This window comes from Hemicordylus capensis, chromosome 6 (assembly GCF_027244095.1).
Source record: "Hemicordylus capensis ecotype Gifberg chromosome 6, rHemCap1.1.pri, whole genome shotgun sequence".
Taxonomy (NCBI): domain Eukaryota; kingdom Metazoa; phylum Chordata; class Lepidosauria; order Squamata; family Cordylidae; genus Hemicordylus; species Hemicordylus capensis.
In genome coordinates this window covers 105,538,774-105,566,156 of record NC_069662.1, presented here as the reverse complement: position 1 = coordinate 105,566,156, position 27,383 = coordinate 105,538,774, and the positions used below count along the sequence as shown (strand labels likewise).

The following is a 27,383-nucleotide window of genomic DNA, read 5'->3' as shown; positions in this document are numbered from 1 at the left end:
TCCTTTAAACACAAGCCACCCCACCCCTGAGGGCCACCTTCATTGCCTGCCTCCCTCCTGCTTCTGCTTCTTCCACCAGCTACCTGCTTCCCCTTTGCCTGCTCTCCTTTCCTCCCCTATCCCGCCACTGCCACCCACGGTGCCTTGCCAGCTGGCTCAGGAGCTGCTTGCATCCTTCCGAACAGACCCAGAGCCAGCTGGCGATGGGAGGCATGCATGCATCCTGTGTCATCAGAGTGCATGCGCGCCCTGCATTCACAACTGACTTCAGGACCACTTGGAAGGAGGCGAGTGGCACCTGAGCGGCTGGCAAGGTTCCAAGTGGCAGTGCGGATGGCAAGAGCAGCTGTGGCAGTGCTGCCACTGCCAGTGGGTGGACCACTGAGGAGGGTGGTGGGGCTGTGCACATACCATTGCTTGGGAGGCAAACACAGGGCACCTCTCCTCTAGTTACACCAGTGCACTGGCAATAGACTGCCCCACTTTGCCCTTATGTGATACTGGTGATTTATATGAATTCTGTGGATATAGCATAAGTTTTAGGTTAAGTAATTCATTTACATGTGTATGTAAGAACTTATTCAGAAACCTTCGTCTCAGTGTCTCTGCTGTTCAGGATTAAATGGTGACAAGGTGAAAAAGACAGCTTTCTTGGTGGTGAAGCTCCAGTTATGCAGTGCCCTCCCCAGAGAGAGTTGCCTGGAGCCAACCTTGTCATCTTTTTTGGCACCAAGTGAAAACCTTATTTTCTCAGGACTGTAATGTTCATTTAATTTTTAATAAATTTTAATTTATGCATATTTTGTGATTATAACTTTATATGTTTGCCCCTACTTTGTGATTATAAAGTTATAATCACAAATTATGCTGTCTTAATTATTTTGGTTTTAAATTTTTTTGCTTATATTAATTAATTGTTTTAAGCTAGATTCGGTTTTATTTTTGGATTTTAGATTTTAAGGATTCGGTTTTATTTTTGGATTTTAGATTTTATTTTTGGATTCAAGATTTTATTTTTCTGTTTATTAGTTGATAACTGTAAACTGCCTTGACTGCCCCTTTGATGGCCAAAAGCCAGGGTATAAATCTCTCAATTTTTTTAAAAAATGGAGTAATTATTGTAATGTAATTGTGTATGTTTATAGGGTGCTGTGTTAACGCCAACAATGGATCACACAATGTCCATGCAGCCAGCAAGTATGATGGGCCCGCTGACACAACAGATGAATCATCTTTCCTTGGGCACAACAGGAACGGTAAGCATATAGAATGTGTTTCTCAATCTCTTTTTAAACCATGCTTTGTTTCTTTCTGTTATCTCAAGGTTGCCTCCAATTGATCAATTAATTAGCATTTCATTTATTATTATTGGAATATTTATCTAGAGAATAACTTGGATTTTTTCTGTTTCCGTTTTTAAAAAATCTATTTTAAAATCACAACGTGGAAATCAAGTAAAGAGTGGAAAGAGTGCTTTAAGGCTCAACTAGATGTGACACAGGAAATCTGTTATTAGGATCTTCCATGTATTTTTTTAAAAATAGCACTACAGAAGGTCTCAAATCAGTTCAGTACCATGATGCTGAGCAGGGGTAACAATTTTCTTCTCACACTATTTTTCTGATTAACATTACCCTCTGGTGCTGCTATTTACCCTATAGTGGACAACATACAGATATCAATAAAATAGTTGTGCATTTCAGTATTTGGTTGATAAAAGGCTTTCCAAGGCAACATTACATCAATTGCAACTATACATGTCTAGAAATAGCGAGTCAGAAAAGGGAAGAAGATTTCTACAGTACAAGCGAACCCCATAAGCAGGCACAATCCCTGTTACAGCATCTTTGTTTTTATTATAAGATATTACTCCATGCTCATCATAAGATCTGTAGTTGTATGTATTCAGAGAAACTTTGTTCATTAAGCACTCTTGAAATCAGTGATACAAGTTAGTCATTGTGGCTAATGCAAGTCCCATTAATTTCAATGAAACTTAGTCATGACGACTGGCTTTGAATGCAACCTCTTGGCTTCCATGGGAATTTTGAATGCATGTAGTCATACAGTGTGCCTCCATCCAGAATCAGTGTAATCTAGGCAAGAATAGTAGCAGTGTGGGACAAGCTGAGTCTTAGAGTGTTTTCAAAGAAACAGAAGTTGTGCACTCCCGCTTCTGCTGCACCACAGCTTGACTACTTTAAGCACAGCCTTCTGTTGTAAGAGATACAACAGAGACAGATATAGATACAGTGGGGTGTCTGTATGTGTATAAATATAGACTGCACATTTTCTGACTTAGTTTTTTCCCATCTTGGATCTGATAAAGTGGACTCTAATCCACAAAAGCTTTACAGCTACATACACATGATGGGGTATACAGCCTGTAAACACATACAGGCTATGTGGGTGGAGACAGTGTTTGTTGGCCTGATGGATGATCTTTACCAAGGAATTGACAGAGCAAGAAGATATGCAGATTCCTTACTGAACCACACGATGAGTGTGATGCATTGGGGGATTTCCCCCGGGAGTTGGAAGCTCTAGGCACCCTGCTCTGGGTATACTCAGGCTGCATGCAGCCCAGGCATACACATGACCCTGGCTGGGGTTAAGGGTGCACTTGTTCCCTTAACTGTGGCTAGAGCCCAGGGTCAAAAGTAGGGTTAGGCAAGATGCTAGCACTGGGATTGGCCCTGATCCCAGCACTGCACATGAGCAGCCTAACCCAGGCTGGGCTGCTCTAGCCTGGGTTAGGCTGCTCATGTGAATAGCCTGACTGTCTGACTTTGTAGCTTCTTTTGAATCTTTCTGCAGTTTTCAAGATCATCAACCATGGTATCTTTCGGGATTGCTTGGGGGATATGGAAATAGGTGGCAACAAGGCCGTCCATAGGGCAGGGCAACTGGGGTGATTGCCCCGAGCCCCATGGTGGCACAGGCCCAGCTCTTGGTATACTGCAGCCTGCCTTGCTCTCTCTCCCAGTCCCAGTAATTTATATTTCCCTGCGGAGCCCAACTGGGAGCCGATCGTTTGTGTGTGTGTGTGTGTGTGTGTGTGTGTGTACAGCGCAGGCTTGCCTGCGATTGAAAGGCTTCCTGCTACAGCTCCTTCCCTCTCTGCCTCTCAGCTGTTCAGTGGGTGGGCAGGGCTTCCAGAGAGGCCTCTCATGCAGGGCTCACTGAAGCCTGCTCTCTCCAGGGCTGGCCGGCTGGCAGGCTGCCTGCTGCAGGGAAGGAAAGAAAGAGGCAGAGTGGCCAGCACTGGCTGCCCATGCTCACCACAACTCTGTGCAGACCCCCTGACCAGACCAGCCTTTGACTCATCAGGCTTAGTAATGGTGATATAATGTGATTTCCTTTTTGTGGTGATTCCCTCTCACACTTTTGAATATTTGGAGAATGGCTTGATATCAAGGCACAGGTGTAGGGCAGATTGGGAAGACTCTGAATATTTAATTTGTAACAGATTGAGGAATTTATTGGTTTTTAATCATTTTTAATTAAAAAAAACAACAACCATCAAAAAGTTTGGATGTTGGCCATTGTGATCTTTCACCACTTTCCAAGGAGTTGCTGGTTCTATCATCCTCTGGGTAAAGACTGCTGTTCAACTATGCCTTATCTTTCCCTCCCATAGTCCTCCTCTAAAATCTGCTCCCATACTAAGAATATTTTCTTTTACTTCCCTGTGTGTCCTATCAGACTGTCTCCTCTTTGCATAGGTATAAAATTATTGTCAGGTTGTCTTTCTTCTGCCATTTAGAAAAATGTTTGTTTGTTTGTTTTTGCCTGTTCCTTAAATCCAGAGCATTGGATTTAATTGTTAATTATGTCACTCTCCCTTCTGGCTCCTTTCTGTGTCTCTCAGCTTCCTCAGTCCAGGTGAGCCAACCCCCCTTTGTAATCAGATCTGATGGTTGGGATGTCAGTGAGGGGGCAAGGATTTGGGATTGCATATGGGCCTCGCATGGGAGGTGAAGAGGGGGGGGGCTGGCTACTTCTAAGCTATGGTTAACAGAGACAAGCCGGGGTTGGTGGTCATATTTATTTCCTTAAAATATGTATGCCCTGCCCCTCCTGTACACTACTGCTTGGGGCGGCTCACAACATTAACAACATAGATGCAAAAAAGCATGTGCTTTCAGGAACACATACAGTTGTGGTGAAATAGGCATGTATGTACACACTGCTTTTCAGTATCCATCTCAAATCTTCATATTTAGCCGGCAGACAAACGACAATGGTCATCTTCAGCACCATTCTAAATTTATTTCATAAACCCTTAAATGTCATCAAGTTCTGTGTGACAACTGAACTGACACAATATATAACCACACACAATTAAATCATAAAGCTGAACTCTACCATTTATAAGTAAAAAACTCATTAGTGTGGTGAGGGGAGAATGTCCCATGTTCAAGCACTGAACATGAGACCCCCAGCGGCTACATGGGGCCCTTGTGCTGGCGTGTGCTCATGCATGCACAACCCCCACTCATCTACACTGCCTTACCACCACCACCCCACAGCGCTCAGCCTGTCCTCCTTCTATCAGGCCTAGAAGCCCCTTGGGAATAAGGGCATGTATGCACCCTCTGTCCATCAGGGTGCAATCATGCCCTCTTTACCATGGGGCTCCTGGCCTAAAGGAAGACAAATGGGCTTGGGAGCCAGGACAAGCAGCTGAGGGAGGTGGCAGGTAGCAGCTGTGAGAGAACCTCTGGCCAATCCGCTGAGTGGAGGACTGCCACCTGCCTCCCACCCCTGGGTAGGGGGTGGCGGGCGGGTGGCAGGTGAGTGGCCAGCAGTAGCAGTGGCAAAAGTGGCTGGCTGGAAGGAGGGGGAAGGTGAGTAAGGCAGCTCCCAGATGCTGGATGGCTCATGCTCCTTGAACACGTCCGGCCAATTATAGCTTTACCCCTGTAAAAACTCATAATATTTTAGTCTGCACTCACACTTGTACACCAAATAAAGCTTTTTCAGAATCTGCTTTTTACCGTAACCTTGAAGTCCTTTCTTTCTATGCCAAACAAAACTAGAGCTAAGTAGGCAGCTTAGACCGAGAGCTGCTATCCAGTAAAAAGAAGCATGGAGTAATTTTCAATATCTTTAAATAACCAAGACTCTCAAAGAATTTTATGGGCCTTCTGCTGGCTATTCACTTCAGGAATAATTTTGATCTACTGAGAGCTTTCTAAGCAAAAATATATGCTTTATTAATACGTCTATTAGAAACTGAATGACCTTTTCCCTAGAATTTTTCTCCAAGTCAGCTCTAGTCTTCATGAACAGTTTGAAAGTAATTATTTTGAACCAATTTCTACTTCCCTGAGTCAGAAGTCTTGGTCTGTTTTGCAGAAGTGAATCTTTTCAGGGCAGGGCAATCCATACAGTTCCAGGCAGATGAGAAAAAGATCTTAGCAGGACTCTAATTATCTCAACACGATCATGTTTTATGAGAAATACAAGGCATGGACAATGAATTTCCATTGTGCTCATATTTCTAATGTTGTCCTTTAAAAATCTGCAAGAGGGTGTTATAAAGGACCATTGGCTACCTTTCAACAAGCTGTTTTCAACAAACAAGCCAGAAAGTAATAAACTATTCTGTGTCATTAGTATCTGCTGCATTCTGTCCCAGATTAATTTAAAAGCTTGCAATATGCAAAGTACTTTTTATTAAAAGACTTTCATACATTTACTTCCTTTGACAAACCATTTTGTTAATCAGCACAGCATATGTTTCAGCCAAAACTGCCCTCCTCAGGGTTTCCTAGCAAGCAATTTGGCAGGGATTGTAGTAACAAACATGGGGGGTAAACTGCTGATGTTAAACAGAATGCTTATCTAAAATTCACGCTTGCAAACTTTTTTTTTTTTACAGTCTAACTCTAAAAAGTTAGGGTCACCTGTGCCATAGAAAGCTAGCATGGGATTCTGTGCCACATGTACAATATAACACTCCGGAGTGCACAATCTCCAACCTCTAGGAGCAAATGGGGAATTGACATTCTGATTTATATATTGGCTTCCGTTGAGGTAGTGTAGAAAATATTTCCTCACTGGTACACATAAAAGGGGAAACCAGTTTCATAAATTCACAATCCTTTCTTCCCAAGGAAATACCAAAATGCATAGCTGAAATTATCCTCTTTATGCTGTTGTTAGCCCCACCCCACCCCAATGGCAGCCACCTTTCACCAGGTGTTAGACAATCTCAGGGAAAATGGCTGTACTGAGAAAAGTGAGTTGGAATCAGCACATTAGGGTTGCTAGGCAACTATAGGACACTCCCTCACCATGTAGGCAAGCTAACAATGATAAAGGATAAGGATCTTTAAATTAAGGCTAAGAGCGCATTCTCATCTCCTGCAGTCATATTGTAATGGTCCAAAGGATTGGGATAAAGCTTGAAGGTCATTTTGGAATCACAGATGTAAGACTGACAGTAAGACTCCTGCTCTCAAAAATGCAACACTATCTGATTTCTTTTATAGCCATCTCTGATTTATTTTAGAGGGAGAAGGGAAAAGCCAAAGCTGATTGAGGGAAATATCATCCTGATGAACCACTTTCAAATGTCTTCCAGTTGAACCATTCATCTGATGAACCATCTCTTATTAATTTCCCCATGAAGGAGAAACGTATGAAGGGATTAATATTATGAGTTTCATCCCTGTCATTTCCGGTTACATACTAGATTCTTTTAATTGTGACATCTGTATACATATTGGAAGATTAGTACTTCCAATAAACTTCTGCCTTGCCTGCTAGATAAGTCAGTAGCTATATCTCATTTAACCTAAAGAAGAAAATGGAGGGAAGGAGAGAAAAGCATTAGTCTATGTTTAATAATAAATGGATCCTGAAATTGCTCCATCATCAGGCTGTCACTCATAATGTCTTAAACCACCATTGATCTGACATCACTTTTGTGCTTTAATAAAAGTTGTGATTGACGGCTTAAATTGGATACAATATAAACCCTCCTTTGAAAAATAAAACCAAATAGCCTGATCACAGTTCTCAGTATCGGCTGCTTAATTCCTTTCAGTTCAGGAATGGCAGTTTTTGAGCCGTCAAGAGCAGCACTCTGGCATCTGAGCAGAAGAGTTTATTTGCTATATAATATTTTCCCTTTGGTAAAGTTTACTTCTGAAGGAAGCTTTATTGTCAACATGCTGTCACTTCTATTTCTAGTGAGTATTTGAGATACAGTAATCCCCTTTCCCCCCTGCTCACATCCTTCCATAGTCTCTCCACCTTCTATTGGCAGTTGTGCAATTCTGCTGATTATTATCCCCTTTTTCAAAATTGTCAGCATTACTCCATGTCAGTAAGGGAAAAGAAGCATACAGATTCACAACTACAAAAAAAACCTTAATTTTCAACAGTATTCTATATTTACAAGTACTGCTTTCGATATTCTGAAAGTTCCACAACTACCAAACACCTGAAACTGCTTTTCAGTTGGTAACTTTTGCTTTCAAATCCAATAACATGGGAGTTCTGAAGTTTATAAAAAACTCTCCTTGAGGGCTGCATGGAAAAGTTTTGCTTTATACTGAAGAGTAGAAGTACATATAGGATGAGAGAAAATTTCTTTCTCTCAGCTCAGGTGTTCGGTGACTTTGAGGAGTGTGTTGCATTTGCTGCTGAAGTGCGTTATTTGGAAATGAAGGGAAACTCAAGTTGAGGCCAGCCACACAGACATCTGATTTATTGTAAAGATAACTTTAGATGCATTTAACTGAATTGGACAAATGTTTAAAAGCGGCATACCTTCCTGAGTTTCCCACCTGATAATAACTTTATTTGCTGGCAGCCCCTTAACAACCATTCTCTGGGTGACTCACAAAGTAAAACAAGGTAAAACGGTTACCTTTACATCTGTTCTGTGCTAGCAATGGCTACAAGCACTATATCTGCTGTCTATGAAATGTGGTGGAAAGCTGGGTTTGGGGTTTTTGTGAGACTTCTGTGTTAGCTGACACCCCAGGCCTTGTGAGTTGGCAAAACAACAATGTGGTGTTTTTGGTTAATCCATGTATTGATCCAAGCCAGCTTTTGAATGGTGCTTTAGTTACCTTCATTCCAGTCCTGGTGTAGAGGTGGGTCTAGAGTGGAGGCAGTGCAAGAGCACTGGAGGCCAACTGCACTTGCTCTCTGTAAATGGGATCTGTCTCATTCAACCGTTAATATTCCCGATTCAGCTCCACTGTCTTGTCCTTGCATACCATAACTCTTTCCTCTGGATTCTACACTGGCGGCTAGAGTGGCTAAGATCCCCTCCATCAACCAGCCAACAAACAAAACTCCCTTCTCAATAACAGAATGCAACACAGAGAGGAAAAGGCCTACATGACACAGAGAGGGCAAAAGGAAGTCAAGGGACAGAAACAAAGACCCATCATTCTTCTAACAGTTATTTCTGTCTCTCTCCCTCATTTGGAATTCAGAATATTTCTTCATAGAGATAACATATTGTGTAACACATGCCTTTGTAGCAGGGGCGTATCTAGGGAAAATAGCATCTAGGGCAAGCACTGAAATCGCGCCCCTGTCCAAACAGGGATGATGGGACTTGTAGTCAACAATATCTGGAAATCCGTGTTAAAAGGAACACTGTACCATCTAGACTAGAACACTGTACCATTTAGAAATGGTTGTTGATCAAAACCTGAAAACATGAGCCATCTCTGTTAAAGACTCAGAACAACAGTTCAGGAGTTATGTGAGGATTCCAAGTGTCACCAGGAGGGAGGAGGATACATTACTTTGTCACACTAGACAGAGGAATTTGCAACAGGAGCAGACAACCAAGTTCTGCCAGGGCCAAAACCAGCCCCTGCCAGACTAAGAAATCATTGTAATTTGGCCCTTCATATCACAAGCATTGTGCTGTTCTTTTATTATTGACTCTAACTCTCAGAAATCCCAGTCATGGATGGAAAATTCAGGGTCAATTTACAAGAGACACATTTTCTACATGGAAGTTTCTTCTGTGCAGGTGTTGTGCAGAAACCCATGTGTAGTGATCAATAATATATGTATCTATTCCGCCAGGGGCATAGCAAGGTTGGAATGGGCACAGAGAGGTGAATTTAAAATGGGCCCCCAGCCCCTCAAACTCCAGAGTCTCCACACACCCCAGACCCCCAAGGATTTAAGTCAAGGAAGGACATCAAAAGGAAGGACAAAGTACTGATGTATATCACACCCATCTTTGTCACCTTTCATAGTCCTGTGCATAGTCCTGTGCATTAACAAACACAGACAATGAGATAAGGGTGCAGATAATACAAGGATGTTCCTCAGTCAAGCTTCAGCAACAACTTCTACGTGAACCCCAGTGACCAAAATATTGGACACTGCTTGAGCAAATAAAGTGTCTGAGCAACATGCCCAACTGATTGAGCAAGGCAGCTATTCCCCTCAAATGGAAACTGTACAAAAGCTTCAGAGACATCCTAGTTGCAAGCAGCCAACATTTTTATCAAGCTACCCATCCATTTTCAACCATGGTGTATGTGCCTGAGCAGATGACCCAACAAGTTTGTTACAACTGTGGTGGATCTTATCTCCACAAGGGTGTTTGCCCTGCCAGGGGCACAACTTGCCATGCCTGTGGGGAAAAGAACTACTATGCAAGAATATGCAGGTCCTCACAGATTACCTCGTGTGCTTGCCAGGAGGGTCATGAGCAGGCAAATACTCTTCAGGCTGATCTTCCTGAGGAAGATAACTAATACATCTATACTGTCTGTTCTTCAGCCCCAACTACTTCAATGTACCACCTTTTCTGAGCTCCCAGTTTGATCAATTCTCAGGCTATCTATGCTTCAGACTTCAAAAAATCACCCCATACTGGTTGCAGGCCAATGGGGAAGTTGAGAGGTTCATGAGGACACTCAATAAAGTTCTCCCGATTGCCACAGCAGAAGGTGCCAGTTTGAAACAAGAATTATTTCATTTCCTCCGCAGCTACAGGTCCACTCCTCACTGCACTACCGGTGTGGCACCAACTATCCTTATGTTTGGCAAACAAGTTCAGACACCACTCCTCAACATGACACTCCATGTCAGGACACAGCTTTACGTCAGTGTGATGAACATACAAAAGAGTGCAATGAAACTACACTAATCAATGCAGGTGAGCCACTGTACTACCATTGAAAGTGGGTGACATGGTTCTAGTGAAAAAACTTCGGCCTTGGAAGAAACTGTCACTGCCCTTTTATCCTGCACCATATCAAATAACGCTGATAAAAGGTACCATGATCACAGCCCAATCATACAGTCAAAAGAACTATATCTCACTCCAAGCCAGTACAGAGCATGCATCAGGCTTCAAGCTCAGATGATGACGACTCCATAACAGTGACAACGTCATCCCATCCACCTCTCCTGATCCACCAGTGCCTGCAGCCCCATGTGACCCTGAGCAGTGCCATTCATGTTTCCTGCAAAGGATCAATTGTGAAGCTCCAAGCTATCTGCAGGACTATAGTACATAGCAGTAGCTGCTCATGAATCTGTGGACCAACTTTGATCTGTGTTCTTGTTTTATGTGCATAGTTTTGTGTTTGGAATTTTGTTAGTATTTTGATGAGACTGGTCTTTTATTTAGGGGAAAGGGGGGATGTGATGTTTTTGGTTAATTCTTTCATTGATCCAGGCCAGTTTTTGAATGGTGCTTCAGTTACCTTTATTCCAGTCCTGGAGTGGAGGCAGGACTAAAAAACAGTAAAGAATATATGTCTCATTAAACTGTTAATTTTCCTGATTCAGCTCCACTGTCTTGTCCTTGCATACCATAACTCTTTCCTCTGGATTCTACAACCAAGAGAAAGTTCTTCCCTGAGTTATTTGTGTTTGATCATTCTGGCAATGCATAATGATGGGGGTTATTCTGTGTTTAGTTACCCCACTATTAGGCATCTCCTATTATTACTCATTTTGGTGGGTGTTTTACTGCCCTGATATCTGTTGTGTAATGATCAGAAGGTAATACCTCTGTATAAAAGTTTAGCAAGCATTTCATGTACTTAAGTAACAAGAGTAGTAGGTTAGTAGTAGTAGGGTTAGTAGGTAGCACCCATCATGTGCTGGGTGCTACCTACCCCACTTTGGTGTCCCCACCAACCCCACTTTGGTGTCCCTAGGACCTATGTTCCATGGGGAACAATGGGGTGAATAAAGTATCCCATTGTTCCCTACAGCCAAATCACCCGAATTAATTTGAGACGATTTGTCAAAACAGCCAGCAATGACTGCTGTTTCGATGAATTGATTCAAATATTTTGCCATTTCATTTGAAGTTGAATCACAAAAATCAAATCAAATCACAAAATCTGGTTCGTGCACATCTCTAGAAGGGATTCTTCTTTCCCTCTTGTTCTTTTCTGTGTTGCCAAGTATTGTAGGTAATGTACTGGCTAGTGTCACACATGTGGAAGAATGTTCCCTGCATGCAATGGGGGAAGGGCGATTTTCTTTGTATTACTCTTAAATGAAAGAAGGCCCTGCTAGCAATCACTTCAACTTTCTTCTCATTGATCAGCCCTGGTTCCAGAAGTAGGTACAGGCTCTTTATCTAGAGAGGGGATTGTGACCCTTTCTAGGGGAGGGTCACAAACCTTCACATCTATCACAGGCAAACCTATCCTCTCCAGCCCATGGACAATTTGCAACATAGTTCTCCCCTATGTAGTTTTGCTTAGTACTTTAGATCTCTTTCTTCAGAGTTTTTGCACTTAGAAGTGATTTCTAGGGGCTTTTTCGCATCTTATAACTTGCAGTAGAAAAGCAGATGTGTAATTGACTTACACACCTACTTTTCATCATGCTTCATCTAAAAAATGGAATGTACATGTCCTTGCATGGGATAATGCACAAGAACTCTTTTAAGTCAAGACAATGAGGTCGTGCACACAACCTCTCTGGGGAGGGTGGGCCGGGAGGCAGGCTTCTGCCTACTTTCCTGCACATGATCACCCTGCCCAGTTCGCCGCCATTCCCCACGGCACACAAGGAGGAAGTCCTCCAGCATTCATCAATGCATTTCTCTAGCATCCTCCCATCCTCGCTCAGCCGGGCACTCTTGCTGCCTGGCTCTGTGTGTGTGGGGGGGGGGCTGCCTGCAGCCCAAGCTCACACAGGACCCTGGCACTGGGTTAAGGGCACTCCCACGCCCTTAACCCTAGCTAAAGCCCAGGGTAAATCATCGGGTTAGGTGGGGCGGAAGTGCCTGGATCAGGAGTGATCCTGGCACTCCACATGAGTAGCCTAACCCAAGTTGGGCTGCCCTAGCCTGGGTTCGGCTGCTCATGAGAATAGCCCCATTATGTAGCAAAGAGGGAAAGCATCAGCATCTGCTTTTCTGTTGCATGTTTTCAGAATCCTTCAAAAGCAGGGAGGCTCAATAATTTGTGAAATTCGATATAAAGGATAGTGATAGTAAAGCTTTCTCCTCCCCGCTTGATTCCTCTTTATGGGGCCATTTTCATAAATGACACTAAGACATGCATGTGAACCTTTCCTTAACTGACAACCGTTAATGTACTGCTGGTTTTACAGTCATATTCTGAATAGGTTAAAACAGCACTGATTTAAGCCTTATATGTGAAAGCTTCTCATCTCTTCTTTCCTGGACTTTCCCCCAGGTCTCCTCCTCACTGTCCTCACACAAGGACAGTGTTCCCTCTAACAGGGATTCTCAGATGTTGCTGACTACAACTCTCAGAATCCCCAAGCAAAAGCAGCTGAGGATTCTGGGAGTCAACAACAACTGGGAATCCCTGTTAGAGGGAACACTGTACAGGGAATGCTGCAATTTCCACTTAGCTGCTTGTCCAAGCCAAAAGTGAATGGTCATCCCATCCTGGTCTCCCCAATGTCTTGTCAAAAGGTCATAACTGTGACTCGCTGAATTTCAGGGGCCCCAGTGGCATGGATCCGGTGGATGGGAGAGAGTAGGGAAAATATATGTAGACCATCTGCTCTGCTACTGCACCAAAATCTACATCTTCATCCTCAGTTGACTTCATTCAAGTACTGTGCTGGTGAATGTAAAATGGTATAAGATGCCAAGTCATGTCTTTTTAGGGAAGATACAGGGAAATGGCAGGTACACGGATCGGTCTGGGACTGTGGTACCACATAAATGCCTATGGTGATAGCTCTTTTTTTTTTTTTTTTAAACTCTCATTTATTTTGCTGTATTTTAAGAAATCAGAAATGTATCTGTATCTCGCTTTTTATTTGCTGCATTTTCTTGATGTACAGTGTCACCAGCAATCCTTCAATGGAATAACAAACTAGTTATTCCAGGACAAAGTTTCTTATCTCTTTGTTAGCTCTCTCTGCTTTGTAAGCTCTCTCTGTTGCCCCAGCTTTGATCATATCTACAGAACTCCTCAAGCGGCACAGCCAGCTTGTTATACATTCCTTATCTAATATTTTCTTTGGATCACCCGTGCCCACTGGTGGTTTACAATGTCACCAAAAGCCCTCAGTGGACTAACTGCTTTATCGAATCTGTTCCTTATCTTTGGTTGAATTTGTGCATCCTTTGATCATTCATGGCTATGACATCACTCAAATCCCATAATGTTTTCTAAAGTCTTTTTATGAAAAGATTGCTTCTATTATTCTAAGTGTACACATGTCATCCCTAGAGATGTTACAGCTGCATATTTCTTTACTTTGGCATTATCAGGTGTAGATCTTGAAGCTCTTTTACTTTCTTTATCGATTGTTATGTGAGGTAAAATGACAGTCCCAGTCTTCCCAACCTCCCATTGTCACAAGTGAATGAATGGGGATTAAGCAGCTTGAGTTCTTTGAGAAGCTGGACATGAATGGCTACTAGAGAAACATGAAATTATATGTGATTACAGGATTGTTGGATCCAACTTCAGAAGTTTTCTACTTCTATTGGCTGACATTGTGGACTGTGCAAGGAAGGGAAGTGATTTTTGTGTTTCTCCTCACCTTCCAAAAGCCCTTTCCATTCATATAAATATGGTCTTCAGGACTGTGAACTCTCAACAACATATTAATTCAAGTGGAAAGGACTTTTGGAGAGAGGGTGAGATGTGAAAATCACTCCCCTTCCGTGCCTGCTCTGCTGCACAAAGAAGCTGCAGTGAGACGATGCTGAAGGCTTCTTGAAGGTCCTTCCATCGCTGGAGGGCTGCAGAGAATGTTAGCCACTCTCTTTAGATGGAAAGCAAATGAACACAACTATTAGAAATACACAAGTTAGAATGTCATAATCCCAGCCCTGATTAGTGACTCCAAGTCTGACTTTGAAGACCAGCAGCAGACGCAGAGCCAAGCCCTGACATGAGAGAGCTCCAAAGATGGAGCCCCTCAAGACAACAGCCACAGTGCTTGAATCCCCCTAATTGACACCCTGAGAGCCTGAACTCTCAGAGGAGCTGACTCCTTCTCCAACATCACCCTCATCAGTGCTGGTGACAGGAGGGATAGGATCAGCTGGAGAGGAGGAGGAAGAGTGCCCAATTCCAGGCCAGAGGACTGCCTAAGACTACCACTCTCCATGCAGGAAGCAAGAGCCAGCAAGGGTGGACTGGCCTCAGAATTAAGAATTCAATTGACCTCTGGCTGTTCCAGGGAACTATATAGTATTCGGTAATCCAAAAACCTTCAGTTTAAGATGGGAGTTCAGATGCTTTATATTTTCACGTGCTCTAAGAAGAGTGGAAATTGCAAGTTAAGGTGCCCGTCTTAACTTCCGTGCCATATAAGTTGTAAAGACTTTGTACAGTCTGGTATATGATGATGGCTTTAGAAATTTTATTTTATTTATTATTTATCTCTGCTGGTCTCGATTCCTATGTGTGTTTACTCAGAAATAAGCTCCAGTTGAATCAATGCACTTACTTTCTAGTAAAATATTCCAAGCTTTGCTGAGGGACTCTGATTCCCTCCTTTGGTGGGGGTGAGAGAAAGGGAACTGAGAGATAAAACAATGCACATGAATAGGAAAAGTGCTTATCAGGCACCCATGTTCAGAACCAGGAAGTCACTTGCTAGAAATTTCCAGGACTTCCCCTTCCCAACGTTGGCTTCAGAATTCTCAGTGGGCAGAATCAGTCATGCTCTTAGCTAACCTTTCCTTAGTTATTTTCCCTGTTACTCTGGGAATTTCGAACAGTAATTACTCAAAAATCACTAGATTGATGTTTTTCAAACTAGCAAAAGGCACCAGTCCCTTATGGATCTGAATTGTTGGGGAATGTTAAAAAGACACCAGACATTAAAAAATATACGTTATCTGTGGTTTTTTTTTTTTTTTTTAAAGGTTGCCAAAACTTTGAAATCTCTTTTTAGGAGTTAAAAAACTTAAACTGCGGTAACTCAACTATTTTGCAATGGATTTGCACCAGATTTGTAGGGGTGGTTTCTCCTGCCCTCTAGTTAATGTGTGCACAATATCAAAGGGATACTTTTGACATTATAAACAATATATCATTCAGGGTTTATAATGGCAGAATGTTGAAAACACTCCCCATTTATACTGGCATAACTGTGCCAGTATAATCTGAGCTATTGGCACAGGACAGTTACCTCCTCTGTCAAAATGGGCTGAAATCAGGGCTGTCCCTAGAGAGCCAGATGGGGTGCAGAGCCCAGGGCAAATCAACCCGTGTGGTGCCCCCTTCCAGTTAATTCTAATGGGGGTTAAAAGAGTAGGGCCCAGGGCAGTCACTCTGATTGCTATGCCCTAAGGACAGCCCTGGCTGAAGTTTAGGCATACCTCTTTTATATGTATATTTTGCAAGCCCTACCCTCAAACATGTTACTATAATTAGAGCAGAGAGTGGAACTAAATAGCATTCTTACCATCACATGGGTTGAAGAGGAATTTCATTCACAATAATCAAAAGAGCCAAACTCAACGCAGTATAATAAATATTTGTGTTTGCTTTTCCTTCTCCTTTGTGCTACATACATCTATAAGATGCCACCGTGTGTTCAGGGCAGGCATCAGGAAAATCTCTGCCTGCCACCACCCGGAAAACTGGAGAGAAATGCACTGATAGAGAAATGCACTGAAATGCAACAGTGCCAAAAACAAAGGTCAGCTGCAGAGTGAGGATGGCGGCAGCCCCTGGACCCGCCCCTGTCCCCACATCTGACATCAGATGCACCCGGCTAGCCACACCCCCGCATCTGTCATCAGACATGGGGGCATGGTCTCCCTCCCAAACAGGACCATGTGGCCCCATTTGGAAGGTAGATCGGTGAGTGTTGCATTGGGCAGTGCGGGCCAGAGCAACTCTTCCTGCCTTTAAAGGCACAGAGAGCTGTTCTGGCTGCGCTGCCAATGCAGCGTGGGCTGATCTCCCCCCACAAATGGGGCCACACAGCTCCGTTTGGGAGGGAGATCAGCCCTGCTGCATTGGCAGCGAGGCCAGGAGCTGCTCTCCCTGCCTTTAAAGGGAGGGAGAGTCACTCCAGCCTGCGCTGCCAATGCAGCACGGGCCAATTTCATTCCCAAACGGGGCTGCACAGCCCCGTTTGGGAGTGAAATAGCAACCCCACGTCTGATGTCAGATGCAGGGGTGTGTCGGGGCCATGAGGCGTGGCCCCTAATTGGCGGTGGCCCGGGTTCTTTGAACCCGTTCGTCCAGTGGTGGCTCTGCCCCGGCAAAGGTTGAGTCTAATACTGGTACGACAAGACAACGTGTCTACTCATGCTGGTGCTAGAACTCTGATGCCAGGTCTTGTGTGCTCCAGAGCATGCTATAGCGCTTAGGATCAAAATTTCAAGAGGAGAAAAGATTACCATAATTTTAGGTAGAATGGCCCCGGCACATGCATTATTAAAAATTGTTTATTGCCACCTGTGGCATTTATGCTAGAATTCAGGATCAAGCTCTAGTAAAATTTTAAGTGTTCAACACAACTGAAAAAGTAACACATGATGTCCCCCTCGAATTGTGGCGTTTACACCGATGCGGCATTTCTGCTGGGATTTTGCCATTTTTCAGCATTTCCCCCTAACTGCGGCTTTTACGCTGTTGCAGCCTTTCTGCCCGAAATTACAGTACATAGTTAAAGAGAAAAAAAGCGAACCTCAAACTGGTGGTGAGAAAATAACTTCCAACTGGATGAAAACAATGAGTACAATGCATTTTTATTTCATTTGACCTTGAAGAAGATTTAAAAGTGGAGGCTTGCCTCTCTTTTCTCTTGTCCTCCATTTCCCCCCTGCTAATATCATGACAGGCATTTGGTACTTGCTAAGCAGTTCTGTTCTCTGTTGTGAACACTGAGGCCTATGGAGTTCTGAGGCTAGAACTCCTCTCTCTCTCTCTTTTTCAAAAGACATTTTCCGGGGTGTGTTTTTTGCATCAAGGCTGCAGCACAATAAGAGACAGTTTCAGCCTTTGGTCCCTTATTTAAATCACACACACACACACACACACACACACACACACACACACACCCTGCAAGCTGCTATCAGCTGTGGAAAGGAAAAATTATGGGCATAATTGTACCTATGGTAAAAGCCCCCCCGCCCAATGTCTAAAAGCAGCTTTGTTGATATGAGGGTATGATTTGGATTGGAGCTGTAACATGGAGGGGAGGAAGGAGAAGACGATGCCTATGCTGTGTTCCAGTTTGCCAAGGGCCCCCTGAAACGCAGAGCTAATGCTGCTGTCACTGAAAACCATAGGCCCAGGTTCTGTGGTAAATGCTTTCTTAACCGAGTAGCAACAGCTCTAAAAATCAGGTTGCTTGCTAGTGCAACTGATTGCCTTTCTGAGCTCAGCTCTTACTTTCTAAGAATATTCTCTTGTATTTGTCTCAGCTGAGCTTTTATGTGGGCAAACATGACTCCCAGCAAATCCATTAGAGAGAACAGTCAGAGAAATTGAAGATAAAAGAGGCACTAGCAGAAATGAAGTAGATTCAATTTTTCATCCCAGTGAGCATTCATTGGATGAGCTGAGTGGGAGGACAGCCATTCATGACTCCATTTCCATGTGCACTCTGCTTTTCCCAAGTCCTGCCTCATGGCACGTCCTGGCTCCCATGTCTGGAACCAGGCACAGTCTATAGTCATCGGGTAGAAAAGATGTTACACTTCAGTCAGTTGGCTGTGACAGTGCTGGAGACCCTCTGCTTTAGTGTCTAGTAAATAGCTATTGTCATTATGATATTTAAGTAGTCCTTACAAAAATTATTTTTTTAAAGCAGTGGGTGATTTAAATAGAGGTGAATATGAAGACTATGTTGACATTTTCATTCCAATTGGACATAGGGCACCAGTGGCTTCTGCTCTGAGTAAATCGTTTTTGTCTATTATTATTTTCTTAACAGTCTTATTTCTCTCTCCTTCTTTCTCATGATCTTTTACTGTTCACAAAAAGTTTCAGTCCTGAGGCCAGGATGAGTGATAAGCAGCTGCTGTCTCCGTTTGTACAATTATAATTCCTTCAAGGCCAGAGTGGGAATGTTACTGATGTATGGGTTGGCTGACTCATGCCTCCAGAGGCAAAATTCATCACCCTCTGAAATCAGCCAGTAATTGACAGAACTACAGAGTCTCTTTTTCATCTCTGAAAATACCCTATCCGCATGCCTTTACAACATTAGTGTTATTGATTTTGTAGTTCAACACAGTAGTTTAGGTATATATGACATAATAAGCATAGAACAGTGAAAACTGATCATTGTTATAGGAATTCTTGGAGGAAAATGAACCTTTTAAAAATGGGGCTGACATCCAGACTGACTGTATGTGTGCAACAAGTGAAGGGCTGTTTTCTCCTCCCTTCTGCAGCCTTCTGTGCCTCCTGATAACATACTCCTAAGAGTTGTGGGACCTTCATGGAATACGTTTAGGAGGCACAAAGGGCTGCAGAAGGAAGGGGAGCTGGCTAAAAATCACCCCTTCACCACTGCATGACATTCATCTGGACATCAGCCATCTTATTTTGTATTATTTTTTTTTATGTAATCCTCTTTGAGAACTTTGGTTGAAGAGCGGTATATAAATATCCATAGTAGTAGCCCATATATTTAGAATTAAAAAACCATACCATAGATGTGTCTGGCAAATGTTGGACTTGAATTTGCAAATGCCTGGCCTGTGTGGCAGGGATTTTAACTTTGTTTAAAACTAGTTATTTTTTATAGAGAGAGAGAAAGAGAATGTTTAGCAATAAATGCCTATTGGTACAGAATAAAGATGTTTGTGCTTTTCTGTCAGAGTTAGAGGTGTGCACGAATCATTTTTTTGCTATTCAATTAGACCTCAAATTGAATAGCAATAAATTGAATTGATTCATTGAACTGGCCGGCCATAGCCGGCTGGTCTGACTAATCAAATCGGAAACTCGTGAAAAATTCACAATTCGCCCATAGAGAAGAATGGGGAACTCGAATCACCCCATTGTTCCCTATGGGTAGGTCCTAGGAATACTAAAGTAGGTTGGGTGGTAGGGAATAGTGATACCACCCAACTCAGAAAAGAAACAGGCAAGTGGGTGATCTTTTAATGTTTTTTTAAAAAAACCCAAAAAAACCCATAGGATCATATGGAGGTTTAGGGTTTTAAACCCCCCCCCCAAATAATTGCTCACTTGCCCATTTCTTTTGTGGATTGGATAGTAGGTAGCATCCAACCCACTTTGGTTCCCCAGGACCTAACCATGGGGAACAATGGGGTGATTTGAGTTCCCCATTGTTTTCCTAAGGGTGAAAAACCTGAGAGTGCACACATTTTGCAACCATGCCTTGCAAAACTATACTGCAGAACAGAAGTACACACAGTCCTTCCCAACACAGAACACATTTTTACATACACACAGCCCAAAGATGGCCAAAAAAGATTAACTGATCTAGAATCCACTGCCAGCCACAGTCCTTGCAGAACACTGCAGTAACATCTCAAATTGCTCTCTCAAACACAAGTATGACTCCTTACAATAGTGGCCACAGCAGCGCCCTTAGCAGCCAGCAACTAAGGTCAACTAGAACAATATCTTCAGCTACATTTTGACTGACCTTGCAATGCAGATTGCAGAGCTCAGCAGACCAGTCCAGGGCTGTGAGTGAAGCACAAGTTATTCTCAAGGCTAGACATGGTGCTCATCTCTTACCATGAGAAGAAGTCTTTTTTCTTCTCTTATTCTCCAGCATATGCATACATCCGTGCCTGCCTGAGTCTGGATAACACACCATGGCCTCAGATTGGTGCTGGGTTCTGGCTGACATCCTGACACATGGGTCAGGGCACCAGTCCATATCTCATCATTGGCCATGGCAGGCGGTGGCATGCGTGCGTTTCTCTGTGTGTCGGCTGCACTAACAGGCAGACTGAGACACATCTGGGGTTAGTGCCAATGGCCAGGGTGGGGCAAGCTGCCAGTGGTGTTGCAGTGGGGGTGACCATGAGTCACTCATCCTCCATGGCCAGCTCAGGTTAGCCTAGCAGTGGGAGACTGGCCTTTAGGAAGACCAGCCACTCCAACATCCAAGCTTGAGCGATGGGGTGTCTCACTCCTTTGGCCTTGGAAAACACTCTCTCACTCAGGATGCTAGTTGGTAGACACAGGAGGAACTGTCTGGCAACCGTGGCCAAGTCCAGCCAGACTTGATGATGCATTGCCCAAAACTGGATCAGTTCCACCTCATGGCCTGCCACCAGCTTCTGCAGGTACTGCAGCACACACTGCTCAGCACCACTGCAGGGCTTGGTGGACTCCTCCCATACCCCCTGCAAGGCACCAAGGAACCCCTCCATGAACACAGAAGCGGATCCACCACCAGCTCACTTGGCCCTGCCAGGGACACCATGCTGCTGGGCCTGGAAGTGGCATTGATGGTAGTGCTGCTGCTAGGGGTGGGAATGCACACTAGCAGTATACGCAACCCTCTTTCCTGCTTCAGACCAAGCCTCCTTTCCTCTGCTCACCTAACCTCTGCAACCAGGAAGTCCCTCACCTGGACAGCTGGTCAGGGGTGACTGCTTTGCCCTTCATCTTTGGGTCACATAAGCAAGACAAAACAGGCACTGCTGATCACCCAAGGATGTTGTGTGCCGACCCACCACTCCAGTCCTCAGCCGACCTGCCAAGGTGATTCCTTCCTCAGTGGTCAGTGTAGTCTGGAGATCACCCATCATCTTCTCAAACAGGAGAGTGTTGGGCAAAGCATGGCTCAGTGTTCCTGTCTCAGCATACAAGCTGTTAGTGGCAACATAGAATAGCCTGAGTGCCAAGACAACCTTGGAAAACAATGCCAAGTCCTTGCACATTTCCAAGCCACACCTCCTTGCCAGGGGATGGGTGGCCAACTCTTGCTCCTGCAGGTGCTGGAACAAGAGAAAGGTGGAGTTCCACTGGATTGGAACATCCTGAGGGATCAGGTTTTCTGGTAGCCTAGTTCCACTGGATTGAAACATCCTGAGGGATCAGGTTTTCTGGTAGCCTAGCTCAAGCTGCCTCTCCCTGAGCATGCACTTATCCTTTTCGCTCAATGGAAGTAAGCTGCTGTTTTGTAGCACTTCTCTGCAAGAGCAGCTGTGGCAGCAGCAGGATGGTGCCCAGTGCCTGCAGTAGGGATGTTTTGCCACAGCCCCAGAAGGACCAAGAGCATCCCACACAACTGGTTCAGAGTGTGTGCCATACAATGGATGGGCACAAACTGTTCCTGCTCAGCTGCCTTTGTGAAGTTGGCAGCTTTGTCGGTGATCATGAACCCTTGGCAAAGGTTTGGCTGCCTAATCAGCTATTCCGCCACCTGGCAATCCTTGGCTGTCGACAACTCAGCTGCTGTGAGCTCGGTGTCAAGCATCTCCACATGCAGCACAGAGCACCTGTACTTCACTACATGGGAGGGGCTGGCGACACCATGAGCAGCAGTTCTCCCCTTGCTCTCCTGCCCCCACCAGTGCACCATGAGGGACAGGAAAGCAGTGTGTCTCCCACTGGGACTGGGCCAAAGATCCACAGTAGGGATGTGCAAACCTGTTTGAATTTGAAGTGCTTCGGCTTCGAACTCATTCGGTTTGATGGTTCAAATTCGAACCGAACCAGCCATTATATTCGAGCTGCTGGTTCAAATTCGAAACAAACTGAGGGGTTCGATTCAAACTTGTTTAAACTGGTTTTAACCTCCCAAAGTGGGTGGGGTGGTATTTGGCACCAATGGGTGCCTACCACCCAACCCCCAAAGCAATTGGACACTCGTACAATCTTTTTACGAATTTTTTGGGGAAAATTTTTTTTCTCATAGGGTATAATGGGACCCAAACCAGCCAATTATTCCCTATTGTGGAGCACCCATGGGTGCCAACTGCCACCCAAACCCCAAAGCAAGCAGACACTCCTACGATTTTTTAATGGATTTTTGAAATATTTTAAATTATTTTTCTCATAGGGTATAATGGGACTTGAACCAGCCCATTATCCCCTATTCTGGAGCACCTAGGAGCATGAAAGTGGGATGGGTGGTAGGCACCCAGGGGTGCCTACTACCCACCAAACCCCAAGGCAATCGGACACTCCTCTGATTATTGGTGAATTTTTAAAGTGTATTTGAATTCCACATTGGGAATAATAAGGATTCCAGCAAATGCATAGCTTTATGTCGGGGGGAAAGGGGTGGCCTAGAGCAGAGTGTGGTGGGTGGTAGTGCCCAAGGGGGACAAGGAAGAACTAAGAATTATTTGAAAGGAATTGGGCAAAGGGCTGATCTTTAAGTGATTTTTGAAGTTTACTTTCTTTAAGGCTTTTCTCCATAAGGAAGAATGGAGATTTCAGAAGCCCCGTAACTGCACTTGAGGGGTACTGGGGTGGCCCAGAGCGGGTGGTCGTGTAGTGCACAGAGGGTGCCAACTGCCCTCATGGGTTGTTAACCAATGGGGTACTGGGTTTTGTTGTTTCTGAGGTGTTCTGAGTGTAGATTCTCTGGTAGCAAATGAGAGTGGATTCATGGTTTGTCATTGAAAATCTCATATGCTACCAGAGAATCTACACTCAGAACACCTCAGAAACAACAAAACTTTGGGGTTTGGGTGGTAGGCACCCATGGGTGCCAACTACCACCCCACCCACTTTTAGAAGCCCAATTCAAATTTGAACTGAACCAGGAAGGGGGGGTTGAGCAAAACAGAACCTCCCCCTCCCAGTTCGAACGTGGTTTGAATTCGAACTGAACTGGGCAAACCAGTTTTGTGCACATCCCTAATCCACAGTGATGTATATGCTGGTAGGCACTGCTGCGTGCAGCATCCCTGACATGGCTTCCCTGCAAGAGAAGGTACAAGGAGGGCACCACCCACATGCAGCCTCTCCATTGTCCCAAGATGCTTGGAGTTCTTTCTTCTGCTGAGCTGAGTCCTGCAGTGGGTGCAGACAGCATGGTGTGTATCACCAGGGCAGAGCTCAAAGTGGTCCCACACCATGCTACTCTCAGTCCAGGACTGGTCCAAGACCAGACTCATAAGTTCTGGGCGGTATACACATATGTTAAATAAATAAATAAAGTGTTTTTGTGTGTGTGTGTGTGTGTGTGTGGTGGTGGTGGTGGTACTGTATTGTACTGGAATATTCAGGGGGGCACCACCACCACTGCCCCCCCCCCATCTTGGGCTGAGAAGGCCCAGGAACAGGAATGATTTCCTCCTGCTCCTTTTCAGTCTCAAGGGAGAAAGGTGTCACACTGCCAATGTTGGGGATTGGGAAGGATGGAGAATCTGATCGGACTGAGCTAGCAACCAATGATACCTCTTCCTCCATTGTCACAGGAAGAACAGCTTCTTCCCTGATGGGAGGACCTTCCCCCTACTTCCACCTCAGCTCCCATAGATGGCTGAGCTGTGGGACCAGGCTGCTCTGCATAGAGGAGCCTGTGCACAACTGCATCAGTGGTATGGATAACTTGGGGAGTAGGCCCCTCTCGCTGTCCCCCTCCATGACCACACAGGCCCTGGGTGATGCCATGCCTTGCAGAGGCCATTTGTGCATGCTCAGTGGTGTCCAAAATAGCCACCGTGCCGATCTATGGAGGCCCAAATGGGCCAATGAACCATGATTACGGAGGCCAGCGGGGGAGGGGGAACCTCCACAGGACCCACCCACTCCCACCGCCCTGAGGAACGTTAAAGTAGAAAAAAATTACAAAACTTTTTAAAAAAATTCATGAACCCCAAACCGGGGGTTCGAGATGGTGCTGGACCAAACTGGTCTGCTCAGGTTCGTCTGGTCCAGACTTGAACTGAACTGGGCCAGCCGGTTCCATGCACATCCCTAATTGGAGGCACAAAAAGCAATGGCTCTCTCTGCCTCCAAGCAACCCCTTAAATACATTTTTAATGTGTTTAAAAATACACTCCTTTGGCCTCCTCCCTGCTCCTACCCCCTCATCAATGGGGGCACAGTTGGCCATGCCAACACTTGATTTGAATGACAACAAACTAATCCAGAAGCAAGGAAATCTAAAGCCAATTGGAAGCCAGTGTTAGAAAATCAGCAATTGAAAAACACAGAGAGAAAATATGCCTGGGGTGTAAATTACATGAATTGATTCATGGCAATTTGGGGCTGATTCAATTCAACCTTGAATCAGCCCCTTCATTTAAGGGGTGATATGATGCGTGGTCGAATCAGCAAACTGCCCCCAATTTATCACAATTAAAATTACACATCCTTTGTCAGAGTGCCATATGGCTAATATTCTCAAGACAGTGAGTAGATTATACAACTGGAAAATATGAACAAACATTGCAAGATTTGTGAGATCTCTGTGGGATATATATCCACCCTACCTATTCTGTAGTTTAGGAGTAGTGGAGTATCATGTACTCTGCCACCCAGGTTGTTTGAAAATACATACAAAAGGACAGTTCCATGGTACTTAAGCTTTCTACAGAAGTAAAGAGAGACCTAAATGTTTTTGGACAATTTTTGTAAGGCTTACATATTTTAAAATTATACAACAGAAATGAAATTGCATGTAGGCATGTATCCACATTAGAACTAGAGGTACAACTAGATTCAATTCAGAGCCCAGCTTGCTACTTCAAGACACACAGCCCCGCGCCGCAATTAGAATTAGCATTTTTGGGGGCAGGACTTTTCAAATTGGTCCAATCTGAAGCAGTTGCTTCTGTTCTGAGCTGAGGCATCAATGGACCCATTCAACTCCCCCATACTTACCATACTGGGTTGAAGAAGAGGCAAGATGCTTCCAGTGGCAAAGCAACAGTGACTGTGGTCTGATTTAAATAGATCCAGGAGAAACTTTGGTTTATATGTGTAAACTCTGGGAAGGACATAAGATTTCTTGGGAATTAAAGTCTTTTCAGAGGCTTCTGCAATGGATTTCTTGGGAATTTCTTAGGAATAAGCCTCCTAATGTTCCCAAGAAACCTTGCTCTTTTCCCAGAACTGCAGGTTTTTAATGTTTTTAAACCACACTTCCTGTCTCTGTTTAAAAGAGATTGCAGCCAGTACTCTCTCACTGCTGGTAGCATTTCACCTCTCCTCCAACCCAGTAAGATAAATACAGGGGAGGGGATTATCAGATAGCCTGCTACCTCTTTCCTTTTCCATTGTTCCCATTGGGAACTGAAGGCTTGCCACAGGATCAGAGCTAGTGGGAGAATTTGGCACCTGAGAACCATAGGCAGGGTTGGATAGTCATATATGAGCAGCAGGAGCTTGACCCAGTGAAACTTCCACCTAGAAATGGGAGGCTCTCCCATTACTGAGTAAGTCACATCCTAGAGGAAGCTAAGGTTCCAATGGATAAAGAAAATGTTAATGCCCTGAGTGTATTCAAGGCCACAAGAGGCTTCAGTCTGTGCAGAGAAGCTTCAAAGCATAATCCGACTAAGCATTTCTCTGAAGTATGCTGATTGGGAGCAGTAGTGCCCTGTTATTCTGGTCATCAACTGAATTGGCACCGGGGTCCACACCTTTTCCAATCCCTGTTACCTGATCAGGGAAATGAGCTTCCTGCCTTCTTCCTCCAAGGAGCCCAGAGCGCAGTTTGTATTGGATTAAAACCCTATAAAAGACTCAGACCCCATTTGGTCAGTACTTGGAACTCTGGCTAGAACACAGTTCCTGTCACACTACTTGTGGGACATGGTTCTCTAAGCTGGCTGACCTGTGGGAGTCCAGTGGCACATGCTGTTGACTATTGCCCTACAGCTTCACCCCATCAAGAGCTGGACTAGCTTTTAAACACTTCCTTTTGAGCTGAAATCACTAGGCTGTGGAGTCTTCTTATGGAATCCTGATTTGTAGGATCTAGAATCACAAGAAATCATTGACAAACTTTTTTTATTATAATATACTCCCCCCACCTTTAATGGTTCATGTATTTTACACATCAGTCCATGATGTATATAATACATGAAGATATATGGCTTAAGGGAAGAGGGTGGCTTTTTTTTACAAGTAATACTTGCTTCGAAGAGCTGCTTTCTTCATTTCCCCTCAACTACCTGCTCCTGCCCTCTCCCGTCCCCGAACCAATGAACCGAAATCAGTTCTACATGATTAGACAATGATTCCAGTCAGTGATCTGCCTGCCTCCCCATCTCAATGTACCACATACAGCAGAATTCAAGTGCAAGTAGTTCCAAACCCTGCCAGCAAGAAAACTGCTTCCTGCTTCTTGCCAACTAACTAGCACTAGCTCTCCTTGTCCAGGCAACTCAGGGGCAAACAATGGGGGGAAGAGAAACAAGTCCAAGTTTGTTGGTGTATATAACAAATGGAAACAATGCTTTTCTTTTACAAGTTAGCACTGTACACAATACTTGGGAGTGTGACATAATTGGAAAATTATGGTAATTCTGTTGTGGCTTTGTATTGGGAATGATTGAATGCTCCAGTCACACTCAGTCAAATGCAGAGTACAACTACCTACCCTCAGCAGAAACTGAGGAGAAGGAGGGAAAGCCAGAGAAGGGAATCATGCAGAGAAGTAGCCTTCTCCGTGAGTGAGTTCTTTGGGCTCCCAGGGACCAAATAATTTAATCAATTTTGTTGTTGCTCTTGCATACTAGCATTTCTTTCATAGCACACTAGTGTACTCCGGGACACAGTTAAGCCCCATTCACTGATTCTCTAAACCTTAACCAAATAATGGTCCTCCAGTATCCTTCTGCCATCTGTCCGTGCCCAATGTATCCTTCTGGAATTCCCCTGAAATTAAAACAAATCAAATCTAGCTGTGTGCTCTGTGTACATTAGGGATGTGCAAAATGTTTCAACTCAAAATAGGCCATTTCAAGTGTCTCAAGCTAGAAACAAAACACCCTTTAAATAAAAGATGTGTTTTGAGCTCGGAACAAAACAAACCCACTTCTATTCAAAATG

At 44.3% G+C, this 27,383-nt stretch overlaps 1 protein-coding gene across 12 annotated transcripts in view; it reads left to right on the top strand.

Moving 5' to 3' along the window:
- The window catches only part of RBMS3 (RNA binding motif single stranded interacting protein 3), a 1,053,558-nt gene that overhangs the window by 993,463 nt on the left and 32,712 nt on the right, over positions 1-27,383 (top strand). For 11 of the 12 annotated variants that reach the window (XM_053260504.1, XM_053260503.1, XM_053260501.1 and 8 more), the window contains one exon: positions 1,146-1,256. In XM_053260504.1, the coding sequence (XP_053116479.1) occupies positions 1,146-1,256 (111 nt within the window). Of the gene's footprint in view, positions 1-1,145; positions 1,257-9,987; positions 10,765-27,383 lie in introns of those variants that run through there. The other variant, XM_053260502.1, reaches the window with a different exon arrangement.